Source organism: Cervus elaphus, chromosome 19 (assembly GCF_910594005.1).
Source record: "Cervus elaphus chromosome 19, mCerEla1.1, whole genome shotgun sequence".
NCBI classification, from domain to species: Eukaryota; Metazoa; Chordata; class Mammalia; order Artiodactyla; family Cervidae; genus Cervus; species Cervus elaphus.
In genome coordinates, this window is record NC_057833.1 from 87,787,209 (window position 1) to 87,812,764 (window position 25,556).

A 25,556-nucleotide genomic window follows, 5' to 3' on the forward strand; every position below is an offset into this window, starting at 1 on the left:
ATCAACTTCTGTTGCAGTTAAAACTCTGCAGCAATTAGCCTTAAACTTTTTTTTTCTCCTCCCTTTTAACTGTAAGGTGAGGGACCTGGACTTATTAATCCCTAAGGTCTTCAAGCTCCAAAATCTCTGAATCTGCGCTGCCTAACAAGTTAAAAAAAAAAAAAAAAGCAACAAAATGTTTAAATACAAAATACATAATCCCTTACATGCTTTTGGAAAGAAATTCTCACACTATTGTACTGTTTTTCTTACTAGTATAACAAGTGGAAAAATATTTCAGCGCATATTTCGGGGTGATAATAAAAAAATGGTGTGATGATTTGTCATTTGTCAAAAATGCTGTGTGACTGTCATTCTTCAGTTCAGTCGCTCAGTCGTCTCCGACTCTTTTTGCAATCCCATAGACTGCAGCACGCCGGGCCTCCCTGTCCATCGCCAACTCCCGTTTACTCAAACTCACGTTCATTGAGTCGGTGATGCCATCCAACCATCTCAACCTCTGTCGTTCCCTTCTCCTCCTGCCTTCAATCTTTCCCAGCATCAGGATCTTTTCAGGGTCATTCTTCAGTCAGTATATTTGCAAATGCAGACAAGCACGCCAACCAGTTTTATAAAATGCGTCCCAACTCTTAAGCTTCTCCCTTGACACTTAAGCTGGGGTTCCAAAGCATCTGAAATTCCACTTTCGACTCTATAGGATCCATTCACATTTCGAAAGGCGGGGGGGTGGGGGGCGCCTGCCTGTTTAAGTTCGTAGTTTGCGGTCATACTATACCAAAACAAGCACAAGAGTGCAAAATCAGCTGTCACCGTTTTAAAGGCATAATGAGGTAGTTTCATCAAAACCTTCTACAGAATTCAACATTTTCGGCCTCTTATACTTCCCTACACTAAGGACCCCACTGCAGACCGCGGAAGCTCTAGCAAACACCGAAGTCAGGGACCCTCCAAGCACTGCCTCCCCAAACGACCTGCCGCCTCTTCCCTTCCAGAATTCAAACTGGACCAGGACCCCTCAAGGCCTGAGGCGGTGGCCGCAGCGGGAACCCAGGCCGCGGACAACTGCGGGTCTCAGGCCAGGAGCCACAAGAACTGGCCTTGGCCACATGGGGCCCCACTGCCTCCTGCAAGGCCTGGACTTACCATGGCTCCGACGGTCCGAGGCCTGGCGCCTCACTCGCTACAGACCAAGCAGTCCTGGAGAAACCCACCGACCCGCTGACCAGGCGACTGACTGACGTGGAACTTCCGGGAGGAGTTCTCGCGATAGTAAAGACCAGAGCGAGCGCCTGCGCAAAGCCGGCGCCGGGCTGGTTTCCTAAGCCCCGCCCCAATTTCCTAGGCAACAGGGCCTCCAAACTGCCCCAAGCGGACCTGGGCGCTCAGGAGAAGGCGGGGTGTGGCCTCTAGAATCCTTTGCAGTACCCTGGGGCTGCTGAGAGCGGAGTAGAAACAAACCGAGAGTTAAAAACGAGAAGAAAAAACGAAATGCTACTTTCGAGTGCTAACGGCCGGAGAAACCCCCCCACAGCGGAGTTGTGTCACAGGAGCTGAGAAGTGCTGTCAGAGGGAGAGGGCGGAGGAGAGAAGGGAAGATGAAGCGAGGCTCTCAGCCCACTTGTACTTTGGTCGGCCTGAGAATGAGGCCCATGTAGCAGGCCTTTTCCGGCCCTGCTCGGGGCACCGAATTCTGTTGGAAAGATGTGGGCGGGTTTCAGTGCTGAGCTTCATGCTTCGGAGATCGGAGGGCAGCGAAGAGTCTTCAGCTCTGGAGCTCCCCAGGAGATAGGAGTATCAGGCCCTGCAGGATCTCCTTTTATTGAGCATCGACCGCATTGTTCATTCATTTATAATTATATATCAGTCTTCGGCTATGTGCCAGAGTACTTTCCTCTCTAATCTTCACATCAAATCTGAATTATCTCCATGTTACTGATGAGGAAGTCAGTTCTGTCAGTTCAGTTGCCCTGTCCTGCCCGACTCTGTGATCCCATGGACTGCAGCACACCAGGCTTCCCTGTCATCACCTACTCCCGGAGCTTGCTCAAACTCATGTCCATCAAGTCGGTGATGCCATCTAACCATCTCATCCTCTGTCGTCCCCTTCTCCTCCTGCCTTCTATCTTTTCCAGCATCAGGGTCTTTTCAAATGAGTCAGCTCTTCACATCAGGTGGCCAAAGTATTAGAGTTTCAGTTTCAGCATCAGCCCTTCCAATGAATATTCAGGACTGATTTCTTTTAGGATTGACTGGTTTGATCTTACAGTCCAAGGGACTCTCAAGAGTCTTCTCCAACACCACAGTTCAAAAGCATCAGTTCCTTGGTGCTCAGTTTTCTTTATGGTCCAATCTCACATCCATACATGAGTACTAGAAAAACCATAGCTTTGACTATACGGACCTTTGTTGGCAAAGTAATGTCTCTGCTTTTTAATATGCTGTCTAGATTGGTCATAGCTTGTCTTCCAAGGAGCAAGCATCTTCGAATTTCAGGAGACCAATGAGGAAACTAAGGTTCAAAGAAGTATCCCAGCCAGGGCCACACAGTAAATTATAGAGTCAGGATTTGATATGTCCTCAAAGTCGTGTGCTCTTTCTCCTTCACTGAAATACATCTTCATTAAGGTAGTTGAACTCTAGCATAGGGACCTGAGCCATAGGGATTGCAAAATGAACTGCTAGAGCATTTGCCTACCACCACCTTCTGAGTTCCCACTGTTTAAAATAAATTTAGTTTTTAATTTTCTAAACACAGTGGGCCAAATAACTTTGACCTTTTGCTACATATAAATGTGTAGCAAAGGCGTGAAAGTAGCCTTGGAGTTTTTGTAGACCTTTAAATTATCAGAAAGGAAAAAGGTTTGTGTGTGTGTGTAGAAAGTAATATTCAGAGGGAGACATATAGACTCTGTATCAAGTAATTTGGCTTTTAGCAGGAGCTTTATTGCTAATGTAACTTCTTTGTGGGTCTTAGTTTTCCTCATCTTAAAAAAAAAAAGTTTGTACATCACTAGGCACCCAAGAGTTTACCTAGTTGGTATTGATGAGGGGCTTAGCCCCCAAGTATCATACTCACTTGGACTATATATTTTCCATTAAGTTCTGTAGTTGTGCATTATACATTATTTCATGTAATGTACATACTGAATTTGTACTATATGCAAAGCACTATACTAGATGCTGCCTGAAGATTATACCTCTTGGATTTGGATTGAAAGAAATTTCATTTTTAAGAAATAAGATTCTAAAATATGAACTAATACATAAAATTACATTATGTGTGTATCCCTGTATGTTCAATTGTGGGTTTAAAAATAAAGAGTAAAACCATTTACTCTTTGGTTTAGAGAAGACTAGAAGGTTAGAAAATAACTCTGGGGAAGAAAATAAATAGGAACAAGCTTAGCAAATTGATAAAGGGTTTCCCAAAGATTGGTCACAACTGGATTTCTAGGGTGACTTTTCAATTCTTCCTTTTTCCAAGTGGAAGTTCACTTGTGCTTCTATTAATACCCTACAAACATCCTTCCCTCCCTATTCTGTTCCCACCCCTTCATTAAAAGCTGAGGAAGTGAGAATAATTCCTTGAGGAAAAATCTAGTTGGTATTTTTAAAATATATACATGTCTCATCACTTAGCAAAATGGTGAGTAGGAGAATAAGAGCCTAGTTTCTCCCTTCAAAGGGAGTACAAATTAGGAGACTTCCGTGAAGGTCCAGCAGTTAAGACCCTGCACTTCCAATGCTGGGACGAAGGGTCTGAATCCTGGTCAGGGAACTGAGATATCCTGCATGCTGTCTGGCCAAACTAAAAGGGATTACAAATTTGTAAGAAGTACGAGTAAAAATACTCAGCATAAAATATCCAACTGGGGAGATAATTTTCATAAAGGAGGCAGAATTTGAGCTGGACTTTTGGACCACAAAAAGTCTAGTTTGCTTGGAGAATGGTATTCATTTAGAAGTGCATGAGGCAGATGGCTAGAAAGAAAGGACGGTGCTAAAATCTGAAATTTTACTGAAATAGGAATTAGACTTTGATTCAGTAAGAAATTGGGAACAATTAAGCCAGAAAAGAAACATGTTTATGTATGTACTCTGTAAGATTTATCTTTCATTGATGTCTATGAAGAAATGGATTGGAACAGTGAGATACTATACAAGTTTGGAGGAAGTGGGTATGGAAATAACAGTAATATTGAATAGATTTCATTGAGTGCTTACTTTTGTAATTGAAATATGCACTTTGCATGCTACAATTCATATAGTAATACTAACATATAGTCATTATTTTCTTAAATTTATAGCTTCACAGGCAGATTCTTTACTGTCTGAGCCATCAGGGAAGCCCAATAGATGAGACTGAAGTGGGTTAGCATGCCCTCTTCCAGGGGATCTTCCCGGCTCAGGGATCAAACCCATTCTCTTATGTCTGGCAGGCAGTTCTTTACCACTAATGCTACCTGGGTAGCCCCCAATACATGAGATGATGAAGCCCAAATGGGTTAAATAATAAGCTCTGTGCCACACTGCTCAAGAGCTAGTGACATACTTGAGATCTGAACCCAAGTTTATTTCCAAAATGACTGCTCTTTCTACTGGACTATGAGTTTTTCCTTTTTCACTAAGAAGGTAGAATCAACAAGATACACAAATGATTTGACTTTGTTTTGGAGTTAAGGAGATATTCTAATGCTAATATTTTGAATCTAGTGAACCAAGAGGAATATCTTTAGTTAGAGGAAGAAGTGGAGCCAGAAAATGACACAGAAAAGGCACAATTAGAATAAGACAACAAGAAAAACTGAAGGAAAGGGAGGTAGAATATAGTAGGGTGATTCACAATCATTTAATTCATTGACAGTAGTCTAGATACCTTTAGAGAATTTAAGGAAACTTGGTTTTGGGGGGAAAAAACTATTGTCAGTGAACTAAATGATTATGAGCACACTAGTAGTCTTAAAAATTTCTTTTCAGTCAAGTAATGCTAGGGGGAATGGGTTTGCAAAGGATTAAGAAATGATTGGATGATAAAGCAGTGAAAGTGGTGAATATAAAATATTTTACCAAAAGTTTAGTCATGAAAAGACAAATGTTGATGTCTCACTGAAAGTGGATTAATTGTTCCTGTGTTTGGGGTGTAGTTGACATTAATTACCTCATGATAACTACTCCACACGGATGGAGTAAACTTTTGCGGTATTGAGTAGGAGCTAGCAAGACAAATGTCAAGAGGATATATGTAGGGCATTTTAAGTGGAAAGACTTGAGAGTTCAATTTTTCCAGAGAACTAAAAGTAGTTTAGCATGCTTGGGCCAAAGAGTAAGAAGGGAGAGGATTGAGAAATGGGACTAGGGAGATAGATGAAGCTCAGATCCTGAAAGTCCATGACTGCCAGTGTAAGAAGTCTGGACTTTACCTTGAAGGCTCTAGGGAACCATTGAAGAATGTCAAGTAGGATAATCTTCATGCTCTATTACTGATTCATCATTGCATGTCAGTTACTTTCCCTATTAAAGGAAATGTTAAGGTTCTCAGGTGGATTTCTTCATGAAGTGAATGAGAGTCTTGACCACATAATCGCATACTAACCAGCAGGAGACTAAATTGAGTTGGAGAACCACTGCGTTGTCTTCTAAGAACAATGAAACTTAGGGTTGCCTGACACTAGAGGCAAAGTTTTGACTGATTGCAAAAGCGTTGTTCGACTACAATGTGCTATACACTTAGTATGATTACCTTCCAAAATTTTAAAACTTATTAAATTTACTCCATGCAAGCTTGTTGTGGGATTTGAGGTAGATGAAATGCTTGCTTTTGTTTACCTGAAAGCATAACTATCCAGATCGTTAGTCAGGTTTTGATACAAGTATAGCTTTACCTTCTTAAAAATTGCATTAACCTCATATCTTTTAGATTTCCCTAGTGGCTCAGATGGTAAAGTGTCTGCCTGCAATGTGGAAGACCTGGGTTTGATCCTTGGGTTGGGAAGATCCTCTGGAGAAGGAAATGGCAATCCACTCCAGTACTCTTGTCTGGAAAATCCCATGGACAGAGGAGCCTGGTAGGCTACAGTCCATGGGGTTGCAAAAAGTCGGATACAACTAAGCGAGTTCACTTTCAATTTTCACTTTCATTATCTTTTTAATAAACATATTTTGAGGAGGCAGAGTTTAAAGTGAGCTTTGAATGAATAAAGGGGGTGATTTCTTAGGTGGAAATTGCTAGACATTGAAAATATGGCAACAGAGTTTTGGGAATTTGTCATTTAGTGACCTGCACAGCGGTCCACACACTAGGCTTTCTATCAGTTCTTCATATGTGGGGTGCTAAGACCACCCATGGTTAAGTCAAGACCAGCAGGTTCTGGAGACTTTTTTTGGCTCAGGGTGGTCTTGTGGAATGAACTCTCTGGGTCTCAATTTCATTACCTACAAAACACATTTATTTTGGAAAAATGAACTCTAAACTCCCTTTCTACTTAGTTTCTTTAGAATTTTAGGTCTGTGATTCTATATTCTTTTCAAGTGAAATGGGTGAAGGGAGTGGGTGCAGGATATATTAATGGACTTTTTTTTTTTTTTTTTTTTTTACTTCATTCCGGTGCCAGTGAAGTAGCTCTTTCTGCATATTTTATAGCATACATTGCTGTTTTTTTTCAGTAAGTCACCTTAAGTCAGCAAATTTTTGTTGAAGCTTGGAACAATGCTGTATAAACTTGAGGATCCCCAGGGAACATGCTTTGACAACCAATGTTTAACTTTTGTTCCAGAGGAAAGTTTTATATAAGCAAATTGATCAGTTTAGAGCAATTATGTTTCCTTAAGAATTAGGTCCTTGTAAATGATAGTTCTGCTTATAAATAAATGAATAATAATGACAGATAGCTTGAATATCAGGCATATAGCAGTTACCTTTAAGTTAATTGAAAAAAAATTTAATGTAAAGGTGAAATATCTGGAGTGACAAGGCACTGCATAGTATAATTTCCATCAAATTGCCTTATTCCACTTTCTTCTAAAGAATTTGTCAGTTCAAGTTGATCTAAGGGCATTACTTAATTTGAATTCAAATCAAGTTCAAGCCCCAAAGCTTAAAAATGAAGTCCTTGGGCTCTGATATGTTTTTGTACTTGAAGATGATAATCCAAATCACATTGAGCTGCACTGTTACAGGACTTTGCATTTGATGTCAAAGCAACTTCACATGAATAGTGCTTGATCCATTCACTAAAATCCAAATAGAAGAAGAAAGTGTTTCCTTTGCTAAATATGGCCATACTTTGGTGCCTCTGATATTGACAATGAATACAGATATAACTTTATCCTGAAAAGATTTACATATAAAGTGAATGTTAATTGAATCATATATATATATCTGTTCATATATACAGATGTATGTACATATAGAGGTAAAGTCAATATCTGAGGGAGATAGGAAAAAATTGCAGGTGCTTTTGGTTATTTATATTTTCTAACTTTTATTAATCTAAACTGTATAATAAAGAAAATAAGTTACTTTATGCAAATATAAAATGTAGCAAAGGAGCTTGTCATATGAAGGAAGCTTAGTTTGAATCTGGCTATAAAGCAAATAAATACCACTTATTTTCTGCATAAATCTCGCTTTTCATTTTATAAAGTCCATTTGAGTTGCAACAAAATGGTATAGTCATATCCAGGCAGTTACCAAGGCACAATATGCAATACCTGTCTGAGGGTTTTGAGAAAGGTTTTTTTGCTAAGATGTATTCCTCATAGAATACAGGGAAGCAGCTTTGTTGAAATGTTTGAAGTTGTGGGCGGGGGTGGGGCAAGGTGAGGTAGTGATCAGGGAGGAGAGGAAGAATGAGACCCACTAAGGAGCCTGGTGGAAGGGCTAAAAGGGTTATGTTTAGCAGGTATGTATTAGGATGCCAACAAATGTATTAATATACCAACTATTAGATAGCTGCTACCTTTAATGTCTCCGTTATCTCAGCTGAAGCTGATCCAGTGTCTCCCCTGGATTTCTCCCTATTGCAAATTCATTCATTTGTGGTTTTGTATAGAATTATAGGTTTAGCACTAATTTTCTTTGAGCCCGTTAAAGCTGTATCAGTCTTCCCTTTTCTCACTTGCTGTTCAAAGTCCATTGTCAGTTCCTTCTTTGAAGATAATCTTTTTTCCCTCTGGTTGTTTTAAGGTTTTCTCTATGTCTTGACTTTATGAAGTTTTAAAAATATGAGCTGTTTAGGAATGGGTTTTATTTTATTTTTCTGGAATCTACTGAGTCTCTTAAATCTGAGGATAGGTGTCTTTCATCAGTCCTGAAAAATTCTCAACCCCATCTGCTTTTCCCTCTTTTATATCTTCCTAGCATGCCAATGTTTGTACCAACCTTGTACCACATTTTCCATGGCTTCTACACACTTCTTTTGCAAGTGTGTATTTTTTCCATTTTCTTCTCTCAGTCCTGCATTCTGTGTAAGGTCCTCTGACCCCACCTTCCAGTTCTTTATTTCTTCCTCATAGTGTCACTATGTTGTAAATGTGACTGTTGAGTTTAAAATTTCAATTATTATCTTTATTTTTAGTTTGGTTCTTTTTTTCAGATATAGTACATAATTTTTCATAGTCTCTGTATAGTTATTTTCATGGTTATTGTTTATTTCCATAAACATGGAAGCCTGGCTTTTTTAAAATCTGGCTTTAATAGCAGAAGTATGTGTGGGTTTATTTCTTCTCTCTGTTGTTTTGCTGGTTCTTGTTCCCTTGATACTTAGTTATCTTCGATTGGATAACTAGTCACTGCCTTTAAATTGTTGTTGTTTAGTCGCTAAATTGTGTCCAACTCTTTTGCAATCCCATGGACTCTAGCCCACCAAGCTCCTCTGTCCATGTGATTTTCCAGGCAAGAATAGTGGAGCAGCTTGCCATTTCCTTCTCTAGGGGATGTTTTCAACCCACAGATTGAAACCTCATCTCCAGTATTGACAGGCAGGTTCTTTACCTGTAAGCCACCAGGCAAGCCCATTTTTAAATTATTTAGGGGGATATCTGAAGCCTAGTTTAGATGCATCCCCTTCAGAGAGGCTTTATTTGGTTTTGCCATGCACCTGATAGCAACTGAGATCTATTCACACCAAATTCATGACTTAAATGCCTCTGTCCCACCCAGGTCAAGTGTACCCACAGTACAAATCCACAACAGAGTATTTTGTGGCTACCCCTTCTTGAAGACATTTTGTTCCTTTTCTTTTTAATTCTTTTGCCTTGCTTATAGCCAGGCAGTAGGTTTTCCTGCAGTCCCCTGAGGCTGATGGGTAGGAGGAGGCAGATTTACATTTGGTTTATCCTCAATCTGTGTGTGTATTGATTTGGGGAAAGTGTCCTTATAGGACACTAAAGTCTTATAGACTTTTCAGTTTTGGTGGGTCTCAGGCTTTGACATGTGCCCATCTAGTTCCTACTGGTCACAGCAGTATTGGCAGATGATCTTGGGAGTTCTGATCATCCCATAGTCTTCCTTCCTACCATTTCGATAGAGGTTTTCATTCAGATATTGACCCAAGGTTGTTATTGTTTGCTTTTTTAATCGGAGGATAATTGCTTAACAATGATATGTTGGTTTCTGCCATGTAACAACGTAGATCAGTCATAAGTATACACATACCCCCTCCCTCTTGGTCCTGCCTCCCACCACCCCTCCCCATCCCACCCCTGTAGGTCGTCACAGAGCAACAAGCTGAGTTCCCTGTGTTTAACTTCCCACTAGCTATCTATTTTACACATGGTTGTGGTAGTGTATACATGTCAATGCTACTCTCTCAATTTGTCCCATCTTTTCTTTCTGCCACTGTGCACACACGTCTGTTCTCTACATCTGTGTCTCTATTCCTGCCCTGCAAATAGGTTCATCAGTACCATTTTTCTAGATTCCATATGTATGCATTAGTATATGGTATTTGTTCTTTTCTCACCAAGAGTTTTTATCTGAGTATACCAGCTTGCTATTAACAGAAACCAGAAGCCTTGAGTGATTTTATAATTGGGTCTTAATGAAGGCATTTTGAGTATGAAAAACAATAATGATGGTGAGTCATTCTGATTTACAGTGGAGAGAAGAGGTGTATGTTGAAGTGGCCAGGAGCACACATCGCATTTCCTCTCTCAACGGAGGTGAGAGAGCACCCTTTACAGTGCTTCTGAAAGTTGACCCCGTCTCTAGTGCTGTAGCAGGGTAATGTTTTGACATATTTGGCAAGAATTTTCCCCACATTCCTTCATGTACCTCTTTTCTCCCTGCATCTCTCAGCTTGACTCTCCAACAACCTCTGTTCAAGCATCTGTCTCAGGTTCTCCTTCCATTCTCTCCAACACTGCTGCCTTTCTCACCTGGATCAGTATACGAGGGAAGTGTTCACAGAAGTCACTGGTGTTCCCAGATTAGGATGGAATATTCCCCTAAAGGGAAGAGTGTATGTGTATGTACTTTTCATACAGTTTTAAGACTTTATGGAACCCATTAAAAAGTTCAAGCACCAAGCCTACAGTATAGACAATGCAAATTCAACAAGTGTTTCTTGGTGACCTATTCTGTGCTAGGAATCATGTAGAGTTCTAGATCTAGGTAGAAAAGACACCATCCCTATTCTAAAGGTCTTGAGCTTACTGTGATAATAAAAACATTGTCCTCACAAACATATCCAGGGTGAGCACTGTTTAAAGGGATTCTATACAGTTGTTTTGCCTGTGTTTTAAAGAAACCCAAACCCAGGAAGATTGGATTCATTATACATCCAATTACAGGAGAAAGAGTAGGGGACTAGCTACAGATTTTAGTGACTTGTAGCCACAGGTGAATAAGTACAGAATGACGGACACAGTGCAGTGGTCACCTGACAGGTCCCCGCAGTGCTTATGCAGGAGGCTCCACCCCTGTGCCCTAGACAAGGAAGGTCGTATTCCCATAGGCAGCTGGGACCAATGGCAGTGCTAAGAGGGCATCCAAGTGACACCATGAGAGATGCAAGCTATTCACAGCCCCTAAGAACCCTGGATAAGGAGGAACATCAACCTTGTATTTGGTGTTAGGGGAGAAGGCAGGAATTTAGCCATGTCTTTCAATAATCAAGATTACCATGAAGAGGGCTCTTAACACAGCTTTAGAACATTTTCAGATCAAATCTGTTCCCTCTGTCTTATTCCCTGCCATTCTTATTTGCAACTTGCTGAAAGGTTAGTGTGTACAACAAACCCCTGAATAGGATTCAACAGGGAGTTAAGATAAAGTGAGTTCCGTAGCCTGTGACTATGTAGTAAAACTGCCTCATACATCTAAATCTATACAAATTCCGCTATTTGAGTGACCAGTGCAAGTTTGATGCATGAAGCAGGGCACTCAAAGCCAGTGCTCTGGGACAACCCAGAGGGATGGGGTGGGGAGGGAGGTGGGAGGGGGTTTCAGGATGGGGGGACACATGCGCACCCATGCCTGCTTTATGTTGATGTATGGCAAAAAGCACCACAATAGTGTAAAGTAATTATCCTTCAATTGAAATAAATAAACTAATTTAAAAAAACACTTCACATCCACCAGGGTGGTTAAAATAATAAAGGATAGATAGTCACGAGTGTTGGCGAAAATGTGGAGAAATTGGAACACTGTTGCCATGCTGGCGGAAATGTAAAATTGTGCAATGCTTTGGAAAATAGTTTAATGGTTCTTCAAAAGGTTAAATATAGAATTACCATGTGACTAGCAACTCTACACCTAGTGTATACCCAAGAGAAATAAAAACATAAACAAACAAACAAAAAGAAATAAAGAAATATTAACAGCATCTCTCTCTTCTTGGAATGAACACACACTAGGAGTGAATCTGCTATTCCTTCTTAACACCTCAGTTCCTTTATACTTATGATGAGATCCTGTTCCCTCTCTAGTGGGATTTTGGGGTTTAGAAACAGGTGAGTTTTCTATCACTTGTCCTTAAATGTAACCCATCTGTCTCCTGTAGTTCTTAACTCAGAAATCAGTAATCAAAGTGGAAATAGCTGTTTTAGATTTATGGCAAGGTTGTATGTCAATCTCCAGCATGGCTACTTTTAAAGGATGTGTTTAAGGGTTATCTTGTCATGACTTTGCATAATATGCTGAATGAGGAATCCAAACCTTGCTTGTGTGCCTCTCAGTACAAAACATCTCCTTTTTTACTGTTGAGAAAAAGCAATTTAGACAACTCACTAGCACATTTAGGTTGCTAAATGGAAAGTTGGCCATGAAGAATTTAGTTTGACTATTTCAATTCAATGACTTTTTATAGAGACCCACTGTGTGCAAGGCATTGCTAGGTGCTACTGGGGATATGGTGAAGATTCCTGCTATCCAATAGTGTTGGCTGCCTGTGTTGAGCTCCGCAGAGAAGGTAAAAACCGAGCACAAAAGGAGGAGCGTGGGATACTAGCTCCCTTGGGAGACTGAGGAACTCTACTGGGAGGAGGAGACACTTAAGACTGGGACAGTTTTCAACTGTCGGATAGTAACAGCTGTTGGCCATGTGTCACAGAGTTTGGTCCTTCAGCCAACAATCCTGAAAGTATCTCCATTTTATAGTTGAGAAATCTGGTGGTTACAAAGTTTAAATAACTTCTCAAGATCACAATATGTGAAAGACCTGGGCCTCAAATCCACAGTTAACATTGTTGTTTTGACTGCCTACTATGTCCTTCGTATGTGGGGGACTTGCACAACCCCTGGCAGCTTGAACGCAAGCATGGCCCTGTGGTCTCAGCACCAACTGTAAGGTGTTCCTGTCTAAGTTGCATCTTGAGAGACTTGTCTGCTGGTGATAATTCACAGTGGAATCCAGGAGTGTAGAGTGTATGTCCAAAGTGATGGGCTGCAGTAGCACCAGTGGATGGGATGCAGGTCTGTGATGCCTATGCAGTGCCCATAGCACTGTGCTGCACACACAGATCCTTGGTAGGCTCATAGGTTGGCCTTCTTCCCCAGCCAATATGCATCGAATACATACCCAGAGTTAGTGTCTGCTGTTTTCAATCTAGAACCCTACCTATATAGTATCCAGTAACTGGGCCACAAATGAAAGATGGTATGGTGCTCTCAACTGTAGTTTTGAAAGCTGAAAGAAAGCTCCAAATGTCACATTGATTTTTTAAAAATTTATTTATTTTTGGTTGTTCTGTGTCTTCCTTGCTGCATGCCGGCATCCTCTTGTTGCAGTGAGCAGGAGTCACTCTTTTTTGTGGTGCATGGACTTCTCATTGTGGTGACTTCTCTTGTTGCAGAGCACAGGCTCTAGGCACATAGGCTTCAGTAGTTGCAGCACATGGGCTTAGTTGCTCCATGGTGTGTGGAATCTTCAAGAACCAGGGATCAAACCCACATCCCCTGCATTGGCAGGTGGATTCTTATCCATTCTACCACCAGGGAAGTCCCATATTGATTTTTTTTCCTTTTTAACTTATTTTTTTTTATTGAAGGATAATTGCTTAACAAAATTTTGTTGTTTTCTGTCAAACCTCAACATGAATCCTCCATAGATATACATATATCCTCTCCCTTTTGAACCTCCCTCCCATCTCCCTCCCCATCCCACCCCTCTAGGTTGATACAGAGCCCCTGTTTGAGTTTCCTGAGCCGTACAGCACATTCCCGTTGGCTATCTGTTTTACATATGGTAATGTAAGTTTCCATGTTACTATTTCCATACATCTCACCCTTCCTCCCCTCTCCCCATGTCCATAAATCTATTCTCTATGTCTGTTTCTCCATTGCTGCCCTGTAAACAAGTTCTTCAGTACCATTCTTCTAGATTCTTTATATGTGTTAGAATACAATATTTCTCTTCCTCTTTCTGACTCACTTCACTCTGTATAATAGGTTCTAGTTTCATCCACCTCATCAGAACTGTCTCAAATGCATTCCTTTTTATGGCTGAGTAATATTCCATTGTGTATATGTACTGCAACTTATTTATTCATTCATCTGTCAATGGACATCTAGGTTGCTTCCATGTTCTAGCTACTGTAAATAGTGCTGCAATGAGTAATGGGGTACCTGTGTCTTTTTCAATTTTGGTTTCCTCAGGGTATATGCCTAGGAGGGGATTGCTGGGTCATATGGTGGTTTTATTCCTAGTTGTTTTTTTTTTAAGGAGTCTCCATACTGTCTTCAATAGTGGCTATATCCATTTACATTCCCACCAACAGTGCAAGAGCATTCCCTTTTCTCCACACCCTCTCCAGAATTTATTGTAGACTTTTTATGATGGCCATTCTGATTGTTGTGGGTGATATCTCATTGTAGTTTTGATTTGCATTTCTCTAATAATGAGCAATGTTGAGCATCTTTTCATGTGTTTATTAGCCATCTGTACATCCTCTTTGCAGAAATGTCTGTTTAGGTCTTTTTCCCACTTTTTGATTGGGTTGTTTGTTTTTCTGGCATTGAGTTGTATGAGCTGCTTGTATATTTTGGAAATTAATCCTTTGTCCGTTGTTTCATTTGCTATTATTTTCTCCCATCCTGAGGGTTGTCTTTTCACCTTGCTTAGAGTTCCCTTTGCTGTGCAAATGCTTTTAAGTTTAGTCAGGTCCCACTTGTTTACTTTTGTTTTTATTTCCCTTACTCTACGAGGTGGGTCATAGAGGATCTTGCTTTGATTTACGTCATTGAGTGTTTTGCCTATATTTTCTTCTAAGAGTTTTATAGTTTCTGGCCTTACATTTAGGTCTTTTTTTAAAAATTTTTTTTAATTTTTATTTTTTTTATTAGTTGGAGGCTAATTACTTCACAACATTTCAGTGGGTTTTGTCATACATTGATATGAATCAGCCATAGATTTACACGTATTCCCCATCCCGATCCCCCCTCCCACCTCCCTCTCCACCCGATTCCTCTGGGTCTTCCCAGTGCACCAGGCCCGAGCACTTGTCTCATGCATCCCACCTGGGCTGGTGATCTGTTTCACCATAGATAGTATACATGCTGTTCTTTTGAAACATCCCACCCTCACCTTCTCCCACAGAGTTCAAAAGTCTGTTCTGTATTTCTGTGTCTCTTTTTCTGTTTTGCATATAGGGTTATCGTTACCATCTTTCTAAATTCCATATATATGTGTTAGTATGCTGTAATGTTCTTTATCTTTCTGGCTTACTTCACTCTGTATAATGGGCTCCAGTTTCATCCATCTCATTAGGACTGATTCAAATGAATTCTTTTTAATGGCTGAGTAACATTCCATGGTGTATATGTACCACAGCTTCCTTATCCATTCATCTGCTGATGGGCATCTAGGTTGCTTCCATGTCCTGGCTATTATAAACAGTGCTGCGATGAACATTGGGGTGCACGTGTCTCTTTCAGATCTGGTTTCCTCAGTGTGTATGCCCAGAAGTGGGATTGCTGGGTCATATGGCAGTTCTATTTTCAGTTTTTTAAGGAATCTCCACACTGTTTTCCATAGTGGCTGTACTAGTTTGCATTCCCACCAACAGTGTAAGAGGGTTCCCTTTTCTCCACACCCTCTCCAGCATTTATTGCTTGTAGACTTTTGGATAGCAGCCATCCTGACTGGCGTGTAATGGTACCTCATTGTGGTTTTGATTTGCATTTCTCTAATAATGAGTGATGTTGAGCATCTTTTCATGTGTTTGTTAGCCATCTGTATATCTTCTTTGGAGAAATGTCTGTTTAGTTCTCTGGCCCATTTTTTGATTGGGTCATTTATTTTTCTGGAATTGAGCTGCAGGAATTGCTTGTATATTTTTGAGATTAATCCTTTGTCTGTTTCTTCATTTGCTATTATTTTCTCCCAATCTGAGGGCTGTCTTTTCACCTTACTTATAGTTTCCTTTGTAGTGCAAAAGCTTTTAAGTTTCATTAGGTCCCATTTGTTTAGTTTTGCTTTTATTTCCAATATTCTGGGAGGTGGGTCATAGAGGATCTTGCTGTGATTTATGTCGGAGAGTGTCTAATCCATTTTGAGTTTATCTTTGTGTATGGTGTTAAGAAGTGTTCTAATTTCATTCTTTTACATGTAGCTGTCTAGCTTTCCAAACACCAGTTATTGAAGAGGCTGTCTTTGCTGCATTGTATATTCTTGCCTCCTTTGTAAAAAAATAAGGTACCCATAGGTGCGTGGGTTTATTTCTGGGTTTTCTATCTTGTTCCATTGGTCTATATTTCTGTTTTTGTGCCAGTACCATACTGTCTTGATGACTGTAGCTTTGTAGTATAATCTGAAGTCAGGAAGTTTGATTTCTCCAGCGACATTCTTCTTTATCAAGACTGCTTTGGCTCTTCAGGGTCTTTTGTGTTTCCATATGAATTGTGAAATTTTTTGTTCTAGTTCTGTGAAAAATGCCATTGGTAATTTGATAGGGATCACTTTAAATCTGTAGATTGCATTTGGTAGTATAGTCGTTTTCACAATATTGACTCTTCCTACCCAGGAATATGGAATATCTCTGCATCTATTTATGTCATCTGTGATTTATTTCATTAGTGTCTTAAAATTTTCTGTGTAAAGTTCTTCTGTCTCCTCAGGTAAGTTTATTCCTAGGTATTTAATTCTTTTTGTTGCAATGATGAATGCGATTGATTCCTTAATTTCTCTTTCTGATTTTTCATTGTTAGTACACAGAAATGCAAGTGATTTTTGTGTATTGCCTTTGTATCCTGCAACTTTGCTAAATTCACTGATTAGCTCTAGTAATTTTCTGACAATATTTTTTAGAGTTTTCTATGTATAGTATCATGTCATCTACAAACAGTGAGAACTTTACTTCTACTTTTCCAGTCCGGATTCCTTTTACTTCTTTTTCTTCTCTGATTGCTGTAGCTAGGGTTTCCAAAGCTATGTTGAATAATAGTGGGGAAAGTCAACACCCTTGTTTTGTTCCTGATCTTAGGGGTAATGCTTTCAGTTTCTCACCATTGAGAATAATGTTTGCTGTAGGCTTATCATATATGGCCCTAATATGTTGAGGTAGGATCCTTCTATGCCCATTTTTTGAAAAGTTTTAATCATAAAAGTTTGCTTAATTTTGTCAAAGGCTTTTTCTGCATCTGTTGAGATTATCATATGATTTTTATCTTTCAATTTGTTAATATGGTGTATCACATTGATTGATTTGTATATATTGAAGAATCCTTCCATTCCTGGAATAAACTCAGCTTGATCATGGTGTATGAACTTTTTGATGTGTTGCTGAATTCTGTTTGCTAAAATTTTTTTGAGGAATTTTGCATTTATGTTCATCAGTGATATTGGCCTGTGGTTTTCTTCTTTTGTGTTGTCTTTGGTTTTGGTATCAGGGTGATGGTGGCCTCATAGAATGAGTTTGGATGTGTTCCTTCCTCTGCAATTTTTTGAAAGAGTTTTAGAAAGATAGGCATTAGCTCCTCTCTAAATGTTTGATAGAATTCTCCTGTCAAGCCATCTAGTCCTGGGCTTTTGTTTTTTGGGAGATTTTTGATCACAGCTTTAATTTCAGTGCTTGTCTTTGAGTTGTTCATAATTTATATTTCTTCCTGGTTCAGTCTTGAAAGGCTGAACTTTTCTAAGACTGTCCATTTCTTCCAGGTTACTCATTTTATTGCCATATAGTTGTTCATAATAGTCTCATATAATCCTTTGTATTTCTGCACTGTCTGTTGTAACCTCTCCTTTTTCATTTCTAATTTTGTTGATTTGATTATTCTCTTTTTTTCTTGATGAGTCTGGCCATAGGCTTGTCAATTTTGTTTATCTTCTCAAAGAACCAGCTTTTAGTTTTATTAATCTTTACAACTGTTTCTTTCTTTTCTTTTTCATTTATTTCTACTCATTTCTTTATGATTTCTTTTCTTCTAATAGTTTTTTTTATTCTTCTTTTTCCAGTTGTTTTAGGTGTAAAGTTAGGTTGTCTATTCGATGTTTTTCTTGTTTCTTGAGGTAGGACTGTATTGCTATAAACTTCGCTCTTAGAACTGCTTTTGCTGCATCCCATAGGTTTTGAATTGTTGTGTTTTCATTGTCATTTGTTTCTAGAATTTTTTTAATTCTTCAGTAACCTGTTGGTTATTTAGAAATGTGTTGTTTAATCTCCATGTGTTTGTGTTTCTTACAGTTTTTTTTTTTTCTCTTGTAATTGATATCTAGTCTCATAGTGTTGTGGTCAGAGAAGATACTTGATATGATTTCAATTTTCTTAAATTTACTGAAGTTTGATTTGTGACCCAAGATGTGGTCTATCCTGGAGAGTGTTCCATGTGCACTTGAGAAGAAGGTGTATTCTTCTGCATCTGGATGGAATGTCCTGAAGATATCAATGAAAACCATCTCATCTAATGTATCATTTAAGACTTCTGTTTCCTTATTAATATTTCTGTTTTGATGATCTGTCCATTTGTGTGAGTGAGGTCTTAAAGTCTCCTACTATTATTGTGTTGCTGTCCATTTCTCCTTTTGTGTCTGTTAGTGTTTATGTATTGAGGTGCTCCTACGTTGGGTGCATAGATATTTACAGTTGTCATGTCTTTCTCTTGGACTGATCCATTGATCATTATGTAGCATCCTTCCTTATCTCTTGTAATCCTCTGTGTTTTAAGGTCTATTTTGTCTGATATGAGGATTGCTACTCCAGCTTTCTTTTGCTTCCCATTTGCATGGAATATATTTTTCCATCCTCTCACTTTCAGTCGATATGTGTCTTTAGGTCGGAAGTGGGCTTCTTGTAGACAGCATATATATGGATATTGTTTTTGTATCCATTCAGCCAGTCTGTGTCTTTTGGTTGGAGCATTTAATCCATTTACATTTAAAGTAATTATTGATATATATGTTCCTATTGCCATTTTCTTAATTGTTTGGGGGTGATTTTGTAGATCTTTTTTCTTCTCTTGTATTTCTTGACTGTTTAAGTCCCTTTAACATTTGTATGTTAAATGTATGTAAGTCCCTTTACAACATTTTTTGCAAAGCTGGTTTGGTGGTACTGAATTCTCTTAACTTTTGCTTGTCTGAAAAGATTTTTATTTCTCCATCAATTTTGAATGAGATCTTTGCTGGGTACAGTAATCTTGGTTGTAAATTTTCCCCTTTCAGTACTTTAAATATATCCTGCCATTCCCTTCTGGCCTGCAGAGTTTCTGCTGAAAGATCAGCTGTTAGGTGTATGGAGTTTCCCTTGTATGTTACTTGTTGCTTCTCCCTTATTGCTTTTAATATTCTTTCTTTGTGTTTAGCCTTTATTAGTTTGATTAGTACATGTCTTGGAATGTTTCTCCTTGGGTTTATCCTGTATGGGACTCTTTGTGCCTCTTGGACTTGATTGACTATTTCCTTTTCCATGTTGTGGAAATTTTCAACTATAATCTCTTCAAAAATTTTCTCATACCCTTTCTTTTTCTCTTCTTCTTCTGGGACCACTATAATTTGAATGTTGGTGCATTTGATATTGTCCCAGAGGTCTCTGGACTATCCTCAGTTCTTTTCATTCTTTTTACTTTACTCTGCTCTTCAGAAGTTATTTCCACCATTTTATCTTCCAGCTCACTGATTTGTTCTTCTGCTTCAGATATTCTGCTCTTGACTCCTTCTAGAGTACTTTTAATTTCAGTAATTGTGTTGTTTATCTCTGTATGTTTATTCTTTAATTCTTCTAGGTCTTTGTTAATTGATTTTTTTCATTTTTTCCACTTTGTTTTCAAGGTTTTTGATCTTCTTTACTATCATTATTCTGAATTCTTTTCCAGGTCGTTTGCCTATTTCTTCTTCATTTATTTGAGCTTCTGTGTTTCTAGTTCTTGCATTTGTGTAGAATTTCTCTGCCTTTTCATTATTTTTTTTTAACTTATTATGTTTGAAGTCTCCTTTTCCCAGGCTTCAAGGTTGAATTCTTTCTTCTTTTGGTTTCTGCCCTCCTAAAGTTGGTCCAGTGGTTTGTGTAAGCTTGTATAGGGTGATATTTGTGCTGAGTTTTTGTTTGTTTTTCCTCTGATGGGCAAGGCTGAGTGAGGTGGTCGTCCTGTCTGCTGATGATTTGGTTTGTATTTTTATTTTGTTTGTTATTTATATGAGGCATCCTGCACAGGGTGCTGCTGGTGGTTGGATAATGCCGGGTCTTGTGTTCAAGTCATTTTGTTTGTGTGAGTTCTCACTATTTGATACTCCCTAGGGCTAGTTCTCTGGTTTTCTAGGGTCTTGGAGTCAGTGTTCCTACTCCACAGGCTCAGGGCTTGATCTCTGGTCAGGAACAAGGAGTCCACAAGAGGTTCCTTATGGCATTAAGTGAGATTAAAACAAATATCCAAAAATGAGAAATCAAAGATGAACCCCAGACAAACGGCAGTTACAAAATCAGGCAAATAATAATTAAAATAATGAAATAGACACATATACATATGCACCCATGAGCAAAGTCAAAACAGTACAACAAAAATAAAGTACAGTAGATTGACCTGGAGGACAAAGGAAATAAAAAATTATATTTACTAGTAAATAGGAAAAGTAAATAAAGCACAAACTGGAAAACAAAACTAAAGCAAGGTGCCAAGTGAGGAATAAAGCAATGAAAAAAGAACTAACAAATATGTTGAGAGGAAAGGAAAGAAAGAAAGGAAAGAGAGAATAGATATGCAAAATTAAATAGAGGTAGATGAAGAAGATTTATTTACATTAAAAATGAAGTGCAAGGGGGAAAGAACAGTAGAAAAGGCAAACAAAGGAATAAATGTAGAAAAAATAATAATAGATTTTAAAAATTAAAATTAAAAAGGAAAAAAGAAAACAAAGGAAAACACAGAACTGCAAAAACCCAATGTAGAGGCAGAGGTTTATAACAACAGAAAAAAAAAAAAAAACCTGACTGAGGAAAAAAAAAGCTGAAAAGCTTAATTAGATTTCATAGTGCCAATAAAATCAACAATGACAATAGAGGGGGGAGTAAAAAGGAAAGAAAAAAAAAATCCAAAAGAATCTACAGAACAAGTCAAAACATAAGAATAATAAATGTTTTTCTTGAGTCACTGCTGTCAGAGTCCTTTCCCTCGCTGGGAGTCACAGGCCACCTCCCCTCCCTAGGATGCCCTCAAACACTGTGCTGGTCTCTGGACCTGCTGTGGAGGCAGCTCAGATTCTAACCTGGACCTACCTCTGTGTGTTCTTGCCCTCAATGTCGACAGCTATGAGAACTAGTCATTTTCTTTTGTGGGAGCTCTCGATGGACTTTTATATATTCCATAGACACAGAGTCTGTCTAGTTGATCGTGTGGATTTTATCTGCAGCTTGTACAGCTGCTGGGAAGGTTTTGGGTCTTCTTCCTTAGCCACATGGCCCCTGGGTTTCAATTGTGATTTTACTTCCACCTCTGCATGTGGGTCGTCCACTGGGATTTGCTCCTGAGGCTGCCCTGGAGGATTTGGGTTTGCCCCTGTGAGGGCCAGGTGTGGAGGTGGTACATCTGCTTGCATTGCAGGGGTTCTGGCAGCACCAGGTACTCAGGGGAGTTGGCAGCTAGGGCAGCAGGAAATACAGTGCTCTAGAAAGATATGGCAACAAGTATTGGTCAATATGCTCCAGTATTCTTGCCTGGAGAACCACCCTCCCTGATGGAGAAGCCTGGCAGACCACAGTCTCTGGGGTTGCAAAGAGCTGGACACTATCAAAGTGACCCTGTGTGCATAGACGTGAGACTTTTTTTGCCTGTGGTAGCTCTGCCCCAGTGAGAGTTGAGCGTGAAGGTGGCACAGGTGCTTGGCTTGCAGGGATCCTGGTGGTGTCCAGTGTGCAGCGACATGGACTGTCTCCACCGCAGGAGTTATGGCCCTATCAGAGTCTTTTTTCGAGCCTCTTGTAGCTGGTGATCAGAAGGTCTCTTTGGCCAGTCTTTCTCCATAGCTCCGCCCATTCAGGCATTTAGAGGGCTACCTTGCCTGGGGTCCTTCTCTGCTGTTCCAAGCAGCAGACACACAGAGGGGCCTCCTGACTGGGATTCTACTCTGTAGATCTGTGCCTCAGGCACTTAAAGTGGCACCCTGGGTGGCGTCCTACTCCGAGTTCAGTGCATCAGGCATTCGATGGGCCAGCCTCTCTGTTGTTCAGCTCCAGATAATGGCGAGTGGGGAGAGAGAGGCTATGGTAGTAGCTCCACCTTCTATGCGTGGCTCAGCAGTATCACCTTGCTTCCATGGCTGACTGGCTTTCATCCACAGGCATTTCCCACCACAATCTCCTCCCTCATAATCCCTTGATCCGCCTCTCCACAGTCAACAGCAGTCCTTACCCTGGGATTGCTCCACAATCTCTCAACTCCAGCTCCCAGCCACTGCTCCTTCTAGGGCAACTGCATCCCTGTCCGTGGTATGTATGGCTGCAACAAGGGCTGTCTGATTCTCATTCCATATAGGCTGCCACGGGTCAACTGTCTCACTCTCAGCCTTAAATGTTTCTCCTCTGACTCAGACAATTGCCCCATGTGGGGATCGGATCCCTGCTTCAGTTCCTCCACCTGCCAAGGGCAGGTTCAGTCCTACTACTGACACTCCTGTTTTTTCCTCTAGTTCCTTCATCCTACCAAGTTTTGCATGGTTCTATATATTCTTTTTCACTGGTCAGGTGCTCCCGTCCACTCTCAGCTGGTGTTCTGCAAGCACTTCTGTGTCTGAAGGTGTATAACTGATGAATCTGTGGAGAGAGATGTACTCCACGTCCACTTACTCTTCCACCATCTTGTTCTCCTCCCACATTGATTTTTGACAGTAACCAAAGCAAATTTGGTGAGGCAAGTTGTTACTGTTGTGTAGTTGCTAAGTCATATCTGACTCTTTTGCAACCCTATGAACTGTAGCACACCAAGTTCCTCTGTCTGTGGGATTTCCCAGGCAAGAATACTGGAGTGCATTGCCATTTCCTTCTACAGGGAATCTTCCCGACCCAGGAATAGAACCTATATCTTCTGCACTGCAGTAGGTTCTTTACCCCGAGCCACCAGGGAAACCCAGGGTAGCAAGTAGTCATTCCAAGTTAGCTCTGGGTTTGGTCATCATTTATGGAAATAATGCTCTTTTCTCTCCTCAATATATGGGTGGCAAGGAAACATTCTGAATCAATCATCAAACCAAGCCTGACCCTTGGTTCTGTGTGACTCAGCTGGTTTCTTGGCTCGTTTCTTATTTCATTGAAAGCCAGGTCAGACTGTCCAGGTGGAATGTTCATAAAAACCAAAGCCTTAATGTGAACATTTTCTTTAAGGTCAGGGTAATTTACAATCTGTCCAGAGAAGCTTTTAGAGATTTAGCATGTGATGTTGAACGTGACTGTAATCCACAGTGCACTCTCTTGGCCCTTCCCTCCCATCGGAAATTGATTCTGGCATAGTTCCTTCAGAAGGAAAGTGACTCTGTCAGCAATTGCTGTTTCTTTTTTCACACACAGGGGTTCCCCCCCGCGCCCAAAGTATTAAAGCCTCTTTAATGTTCCTTTAGGAAAGGTTAAATACAATTATCACCAACATCTGGAGTCTTGTATCTGCCTGCTATTTCTACTGTGCTATACTTCTTGGGCGGTTAGCAATCCAATAGAGTAGAAGAGATTTTCCTCCAATCCTGAGCTTGACTACTCTCTATGTCAAGTGACCCTGAAGGAAAGCATAACCAACAAGGCCCTTAGCTCTGGCCATGGTTTACAGCGTATGTTTTCCTTTCTCCCTCCCTCTGTGGGTCTTCCTTGCACTTCAGGAACATGTGACACTGTCACAAAACTGTTTGTGACAACTTACATCTTGACTCTAGACAGGTCCAGAGAACACACTGACCCCTTTCAATAGACAAACTGAAGCTGACAAAGAGGGCAGTCAATTCATCTTTGTATATGGCCTTTAGAGCTCCTATAACTGTTTGAGCTGCGATGTTGGTCTTCTGCCCTTGGATTGAGACTGAAACCATTGGCTTCCCTGGCTCTCAGACCTTTGGACACAGATTGAACCATGCTTCCGACTTACCTGGGTTTCCAGTTTGCAGATGGCAAGTCTGGGACTTTGAAACCTTCATAATTATATTCCTCATAATAACTCACTCTCTCCCTCACACACACACACACACACACACACACACACACGCATAGTTTCCCAGGTAGCGCAGTGGTAAGGAATCCACCTGCCAAAGCAAGAGGTGCAAGAGACATAGGTTTGATTCCTGGATCAGGAAGATCCCCCAGAGTAGAAAATGGCAACCCACTCTAGTATTCTTGCCTGGAACATTCCATGGACAGAGGAACCTGGTGGGTTACAGTCTGTGGGGTCTCAAAGCGTTGGGCATGACTAAGCATGCATGCACACTCATACACACATACATAAATATGCTTTGTTTCATAAAGACCCCTGACTAATACAGATGGTATCTTTTAATAGTGCCCAAGGTGCTCACTTTCTGTTGTCAAACTTTTCAACCTGCTGAAATTTATGTCTTCTTTGGTTAAATATAAAATTTCTCCCTTACCATATATAGGTCATTACAGTTTCAGATTCCAAGATGTGAGGAAGATGTTAAGTCAAATTTTTTTTCAACCTATTATATATTTTTAAAGTTCCCATATATGAAAGTATATTGAATATACCTGTTAAAAATGAAGTAGATTCCCTGGAAATTTGGGTCAGTTAGCATAAGGAGAGGCCCCTGGATAACAGTTATGGATTATGGCAAACCTGCAGGGTGGTGGACCCAACAGCCATAGTCAACCTTCTCCTGATAGTCATCCACTTGAAACACTGACTAGCTTTTCCAGATTTACTTGCAGTGAAGAATGGCCATGTTACATAGTATTGTACCAGTGACATGCTAGTAGAAGTCTGTCAGTGCAGGTTCTGAGAAAGTCTTCGCTTTCCTAATAAAGGGAACAGATGTAGCTGACTCAAACTCTTCACATTTTCTTCTTACCTTAGGGAAGCTTGTCACCTCTAGGAACCTCAGTCTTTTCAATGTAAACTGATAATAATACCTAACTTATGGATTGCTGCAGGTGTTATAAAAATAATATATTTGCAATGAGGTTACCATTTTTAAAAATATTGACCCAATTTTTTTAACCTCATATTTCCTTTTTTGTGTGTGCTAAAATTCCTCCCCCCATCCCCTTCATGGTCATCCCCATTCATGGTCAATTATTTTATGATTACTTCCCCAGGGGTAAGATGTACTGTACAAAAAACAGACTTATGAGAAGTCCCCTTTAGTCATTGAGTAGGTGAAGGAGAGGAAAGAAAGGACATAGGACATAGACAAGAGAATTCAACAATTTGGATGTTTTAAAATTTGTAAATATCAGTACTTGACTTCCACTTCCAGGAAAGTGAAGTAGACAGACTTTTCCCTACTGTTCTTCCTAAGTATAACAGACCAGCCAGGGACCCAAGACCGAACTAATGACACAATGGTGAGTTCCCTGGATTGTCATTTTGTACTATATATCATCAGCTTCTTTGGAACTGAGGAAGCCAGCAATCTGGAAACACCAGTGGACACAAGCAAGCAAACAAAAAAATCCCAAATAAGTGCCTATTCTTACTA

At 40.0% G+C, this 25,556-nt stretch overlaps 1 protein-coding gene across 2 annotated transcripts in view; it reads right to left on the reverse strand.

Moving 5' to 3' along the window:
• The window catches only part of COPB2 (COPI coat complex subunit beta 2), a 32,631-nt gene extending 31,344 nt beyond the window's left edge, over window positions 1-1,287 (reverse strand). For both annotated transcript variants that reach the window (XM_043873918.1, XM_043873917.1), the window contains exon 1: window positions 1,144-1,287. In XM_043873918.1, coding sequence (XP_043729853.1) covers window positions 1,144-1,146 — 3 coding nt within the window. In that variant the 5' untranslated portion in view covers window positions 1,147-1,287. The remainder of the gene's footprint in view (window positions 1-1,143) is intronic.
• Window positions 1,288-25,556: the final 24,269 nt, after the last annotated feature.